The sequence below is a fragment of the Populus alba genome, chromosome 5 (assembly GCF_005239225.2).
Source record: "Populus alba chromosome 5, ASM523922v2, whole genome shotgun sequence".
Classification (NCBI taxonomy): domain Eukaryota; kingdom Viridiplantae; phylum Streptophyta; class Magnoliopsida; order Malpighiales; family Salicaceae; genus Populus; species Populus alba.
This window is the reverse complement of record NC_133288.1, coordinates 21501836-21508221: the sequence shown is the minus strand read 5'-3', so window position 1 is coordinate 21508221 and position 6386 is coordinate 21501836. Positions and strand designations below refer to the sequence as shown.

Sequence of the window (6386 nt, the reverse complement as noted above, 5' to 3'; positions counted from 1 at the left end):
TTAGATAATAATCTCCCTCTCTAACCCCCTCTCTCTCTAACCTCTCCTCGTGGAATAGAGGCTGTCTTGTCATCTAAGGATGGTGGAAGAGAAAAGAATGTGGGAGACAACCGAAAACATTTGAAGGCTATGTCGACATAACGTCTTTTAAGGGCCTCTGTTGGCCCTTGTGGTGGGCTACTGCCTTCCACATGACACAACCTACCCTTCTCTCTCACTCGCTTCCGGCTTATTTATACCACCCCAACTCCTCCTTTGCTCTCCACAGCTTCCCTTCACTTCTTTCTTGAATCTATCCTTTTAGGGTTAGTTTTTTCAGTCTTGGTTTACAATGCCTGACGTTGGTGGTTCAGCTTCTTCAAGGAGAATGTGGTGTTCGGTTCCTGAAAGATTCCAACTGCACTTGGCCATGTTGGCCTTGCAGTTTGGTTATGCTGGGTTCCATGTGGTCTCTAGGGCTGCCCTAAATATGGGAGTTAGCAAGCTTGTTTTCCCAGTATATAGGAACATCATCGCTTTGCTTCTGCTCCTTCCCTTTGCATATTTTCTAGAAAAGTACTGCTATCCATTAATCTAACCCTTTCATTTTATCTTCAGTCATCCTTTATATATTTTCAAGGAGTATTTATTCTTTTCTCTTTGTTCGATCAGGAAGGAGAGGCCAGCGCTCACTCTCAACTTTGTCCTTCAGTTCTTCTTCCTTGCACTCGTTGGGTATGACCCAAAATATATCAAATAATTTGAAATGAAAATAAAAATAAAAAACAATGACCGCTCATTTTCACTTCTTGTTGCCCATGTGAACAGAATAACAGCAAACCAAGGATTCTACTTGCTGGGTCTGGAGAACACTTCACCCACCTTCGCATCAGCAATCCAAAACTCTGTCCCTGCTATTACCTTTCTCATGGCAGCTCTACTCCGGCAAGCCCCCTCCCTCTCTCTTTCCCTTTCTCTCTCTTTTAGACTCTTATTGCATCACACGTTTATTTTTATGCACATACATATGATTGGAGCGTGTAAATGCATCGTTTTACACCTAATTTTCGTTTTCTGAAACGTGTTATTTTCTTTGATGATGCAGGATAGAGAAAGTGAGGATAAACAGAAAAGATGGAATAGCAAAAGTACTAGGAACTATCTGCTGTGTAGCAGGGGCCTCAGTGATCACTCTATACACAGGTCCAGTGGTATACAGCCCAGCTAAACATCTAAACAGACCCACACCAATGTTTGTTTCACTTGGAGATGCTGAGGCCAAGAACTGGACCCTTGGTTGCCTCTACCTCATTGGCCATTGCTTGTCCTGGTCTGGTTGGCTTGTGTTGCAGGCACCAGTTCTAAAGAAGTACCCGGCTAGGCTCTCCGTCACCTCCTACACTTGCTTCTTTGGGCTCATTCAGTTCATTATTATTGCTGCCTTTATGGAGAGAGATCCACAGGCTTGGATTTTCCACTCTGGTGGAGAACTCTTCACTATTCTCTACGCAGTTAGTATCTCACCCCTTTTTCCTCTTTGAGATTCAGTCTCCTATACATTCAGACAGCATGAAATTAGTCAAATTTAATTAATTTGGACCTAAGCATTCCTGGGTTTTCGTTTTAGGGAACATTAATCATGACAGCCGAAAGAAAACCAGATAAATTAAGGGTCATGGTTTAATTTAATTACTGATCACACTTGCTAATTAGATATATATTTTTTTAAATACGAAATCCTGTCCTGCGTAAATATTAATTTACTTTTGGGTATAATGGATTCATTTTTGCTTAAAAAAATGATGAAAAGATGGCGTCAAAATGAACTGAAACAGTAGTCCGGTGTGTACTTTAGACTGTTCAAAGCCTGTCAAGTCTTCGATCAGAAATAAAAAGGGTAACTTTGTTGTAGCCTTTGGACATGTTGGTAACCAGTCATGCATCTTTATCTTCTTCGATACGCCATTTATTTTCCTGCCTTGTAATATTATCTCCGTTATTCTTTAATAATTTTATTTAAAAATAATGAAATGAGCAAAAAGATATTATTCTGGAAATATATTTTTTAATAATAAAAAATATTATTGTCGAACACAGTTACTGAGAAGAATGTAGAGTGGTGGGGTGTTATGAAAACGAAATGAGCAAAAAGCTTCTTTTTTTGGTGGAAAATTGCAGGGAGTGGTCGCATCAGGGATTGCCTTCGCTGTACAGATATGGTGCATTGACAGAGGTGGCCCTGTCTTCGTGGCTGTTTATCAACCTGTACAGACCCTTGTTGTCGCTATCATGGCCTCCATCGCTTTAGGAGAAGAGTTCTATTTAGGAGGGTGGGTCCTTTCTTTTTTACTCAATTAACATCTTTGAAATCTTCTATTTATCTATTAGTCATGCACTCTATTGGCTCCACGTCCATCCCCAGCCATAGGATTAACAATATTATTTGGGATCTTGACTGATCTTTGACTAGCCTTAATGACCAAAACATCCTTGCCATGTAAAGGGGTTCTTGTTTGCTTATCGTTCCTCAAAGGACAAGGTCAAGAGGGTAGTGGGGTAAAGTTAGGTGAGACAAGTGCTGGGGTACAAGAGAATAGTATTTGATTACATTGAGTGTATATTTATACTTGTTAATGATTTTGTGTGTACAGGATCATCGGGGCAGTGTTGATTATAGCAGGGTTGTACCTGGTCTTATGGGGCAAAAGCGAAGAAAAGAAGTTCTTGGCATTGGAAAAGGCTGCAATTCAGGCCACTCCTGAGCACGGAATCAGCAGGGCTCAAACCCACATCAAGACTTCCCTCACTCAGCCACTGCTCCCTTCGTCAACGGAAAATGTTTGACCGGCGAGACCCCCTGACTCTTGACTACACAGTTGGCTGGAGAGCCAAGATCCCATAAAAAAAAAATGGCACCTCTCTATTAATTAAGATGTCTTGTGTGTGTATGGAGACGGTTCTTTTAAATTTTTCTTCATGTCCAGTCCTTTCATGTTAGTAGGAGGTCGAGATAGGTAAGATTTTGAGGGGATAACTTTGATGGTCGTCATCGCTAATGCGGCCCTCGAGGCCTGAAATCCCCTATGCTTTCTTTGTAAGTTAAAATCATGGTTTGTTTTACGAAATTAAGAAGATATGAAGATTATGAAAGGCTAATGCTCCAAGAACATCATGGACTTGACACCGCTCTAGCTACTAGTTTTGATAGCCATGTTCAGTTTTCAAGCACGCTGATATTCATATTGCCATCATAACGTCGCCCATATCAGCAATAACATTGGTCGCAAGTACTGATCATTTTATATAGATATAGATATACATGTAAAATATCAAGAACATTATTTAGAGACGAGGCCCTTTAACCTCCAGTCTCCATACAGGGCAATGAAGAATATATTTCAGCATGTTCCACAAGGGGGTACGAGAATTGACGTGAGAGAACTGAGTGCGGAATTTGCATGCCAAGTCTTCACTACTTTTCCACTTTTGATCGGTGGTGATTTTAATCAATCTTTTTTGAGTTGAGACATGGTAAAGTGCTTTATTTGGAATTTGGACGTTTCTCTTGGCCTTATGGGATCCGAGTTTCAGTAATTTACACTTGGATTCAAGTATTTAAGCACAAACACCTGACTCCAAAAAACACAAAAGCTTGCACGAGTTGGCTCAGCTCTGGCTCCCTTAAAATCAGATGAACTATTTAACTTCTCCTTGATTAATAGTGAAAAGTACAGTCTAAAAGTACAGTATCTCTTTAGCTATTCTTGCTCATGACATTCTATATACGGATGTCTACAGAAGGAGTGACAAGCAATGAGAATAGTTAGAAGTTTGCTGGATAAGTATTTATGCCGCATAAATCAGGAAATTTGTCTAGCATGAGCCTATACATAAATCATGACCACCTGCTTTGAAGTAAAAGAAGTTAAGGAAAAACTCAGTATTCATGACCACCGTTTATGCTTCTTCTTTTTTTGGCAGGAAGCGTGATGCTACAAATTCTTCTATGGCCTGAAAGAACTAAAATCGCTTAAGCAAGATTGATGCAGCCATGTTTATGAAAATTGAAGGGTTTTAGCATTCAACTGAGTATCTAAAACAAATATATATAGAGTTGATTATTATGTGAATTGCCTAATAAATACTTATGATCACTGGTGGAACAAGTCTAATAAACTCAAGAAGAAATATAATCGTGCCAAACTGTTAGATCAAGTTTAGATTTTTTTATGTGATTTTACAAGCAATTTTCTTATGAGAAGCCCCTCCTTCACTATTTGGATAGCTGGGTCTCCCATAATTAGACGTACAAATTGTTCTTTTGGGTTAATTTTGTCATTTTCTTAGGTTTTTTTTGTATTTATTGCTTTAATTTCAATTTTATTTTATTTCCTTTATAATTTTGGATTTTTAGTTGTTTAATAATAGATATATTGTTTTCTAACCTATTTAATAGCATTGTAAATCCCCTAAGAAGACAATAGTGATTACACTTATTATTTTAAAAATAAAACTGTGAATAATTTAAAATTTATATCTATAATATTTTTTACTCGTCAAATTTTTGTGTTTTCTGTATTGTTATTGTTGTTATACCTTCTCCCTTCATCAAAGTTTCTATGATTTTTTAAGATAGGATAGGACATAAGAAAATTACCAAAAAATAAAATCGGCAGTCTAATTAATGATAGATAGAGATAAAAAATTAACGATCATTGTGATAATAGCCAAACCCGAAACCCTCCAATAACAGTCTTCTTTGAAAACGCAACTTATCCTCAATTAAAAGAATTATATTTTTAAGTCTTGTCTAGGCTAGCTGATGCATTCATGATGGTTGCAAGACGTCCATGGCTAAGAGCTTTGAAAGGAATCAGGAACTGAAGTAGGAAATTATTAGGGTAATTCGTACATCAATTTTTATTTTTATATAATAAACATGCATTGTGGGACAACTAAATTAGAAAAACATCTATTTGCACGAAAAGAAGGAGCCTTTTTTTATTTTGTGGGTCATTGAAAAAAAACCCTAGCATTTGATGCCATTTTGTAAATATCATGCATGCCACTGATTCGAGCCAACCTTGATGGCTACCAGCACAATCCAATATTAGACACGCTGACTCTAAAATAACTCTCAAGCTTTTGGCTATGTAAAGATCCACCAGCATTAGCACATGAAAATAGGGAAAAGGAAAGAAAGAAAGAAAGGACATCCATAGTGCCAAAAGCATTATTTAAGCCAGTTCAGACTCGCAACCATGTCGAATTTGACTTTGCTTTTTGCCTAGTTAAATTCTAGCTTTCCAGTATACAGGTGGTTTGGTATTTCCAGTGACTCGGTCATGACTAGGGAAGATCCATGTAGCAATCCTGCCTCGGCCCCCCACAACTCCAGTCCGATTGAAATGGTCATTACATGTATATTTATAAAAGCTGTCCGGCTAACTCAGTGGCCTGACCATTCGAAACGTGATATGGACTTAGGTTTTGTCTCATTCAAAGCTTTTTTTTTTTTTTTTTATTAGAACTATGTTATTTTGTTTTTTTTAAAATTGAAAATTAGATCAAAAAAATTGATTAATTTGAAAGGCATCAAAAAAATACCATGAATTACACATTTGAATAAATATGAAAAACATCCGGTTCAAAGCCAGATCCATGCCTTTGGATTTTTGAAAGGCATGAAATAATTTTCCTTGATTCTATATATAATAATGTTAGGCATCAATATATTTTCGATTTTTTTCCCCAAGAAGCATAGAATTTGATATAAGCTCCTGATCACCGCTTGTTCTGAAGCTTCGGTCAAATAGAAACTCCTGTGTTCGGAGACTGTTTCTAGTCAATCTCCGGCTGGAAGTGCCTGTCCCTCTCCATTTTTACAACATGACCTTTCCTATAACCCGAGGCTAAAAAACAAGCAAGCTGACAAAATTCTAGGTAAGATTAAGGGAGGATTAACGGATCCCAAGATCACATCATTAAAGAGGTTAATCAATCATTCGTATCCATAGTTATCATATTACTTTTCCAAAAGCAAATTCTTTTTAATTTTTAGAACAGAATTCTCTATTGCCCTTTTAATCATGATGTGAACGGCATCCATATTATCTCGACAACTTTTCCCTTCTTTAAATAAAATTCGTGTCGAATCAATCTTCCTGTTTGAGATCAGAAAAGAAAATCTCGATCCCAAAAGTTAAATCCCAGCAAGTAGCATTATCATGAGTTGCTCGAGTTTCACTCTACATCAAACTAGCAACTCGGTTACTACAAGTTACAAGGTAATAAAAATATTATTTTTTATATTTTAACTATCAACGCAATCGCGGTCACAAAGTGCACTGCGTTTACAAACAAACACTAAAATTTTAGTTCGAAAATAGACTATAAATAAAATATTA

The 6386-nt window shown here is 37.2% G+C and overlaps 1 protein-coding gene across 1 annotated transcript; it reads left to right on the top strand.

The window, feature by feature from the left end:
* Nucleotides 1-257: 257 nt before the first annotated feature.
* LOC118062090 (protein WALLS ARE THIN 1) lies at nucleotides 258-3129 on the top strand. The gene is made up of 6 exons (XM_035075771.2): nucleotides 258-555; nucleotides 652-714; nucleotides 808-924; nucleotides 1085-1490; nucleotides 2158-2309; nucleotides 2631-3129. The coding sequence occupies exons 1-6, from the start codon at nucleotides 332-334 to the stop codon at nucleotides 2821-2823; spliced, it is 1155 nt and encodes a 384-aa protein (XP_034931662.1). The 5' UTR covers nucleotides 258-331; the 3' UTR covers nucleotides 2824-3129.
* Nucleotides 3130-6386: the final 3257 nt, after the last annotated feature.

Excerpts from the sequence above, each read along its gene's own strand:
- LOC118062090 (XM_035075771.2), top strand. The coding sequence starts at position 332 with ATGCCTGACGTTGGTGGTTCAGCTTCTTCAAGGAGAATGTGGTGTTCG. Across the intron at positions 1,491-2,157 it reads TCTTCACTATTCTCTACGCA|GGAGTGGTCGCATCAGGGAT; the intron begins GTTAGTATCTCA and ends GGAAAATTGCAG. Across the intron at positions 2,310-2,630 it reads GAAGAGTTCTATTTAGGAGG|GATCATCGGGGCAGTGTTGA; the intron begins GTGGGTCCTTTC and ends TTGTGTGTACAG.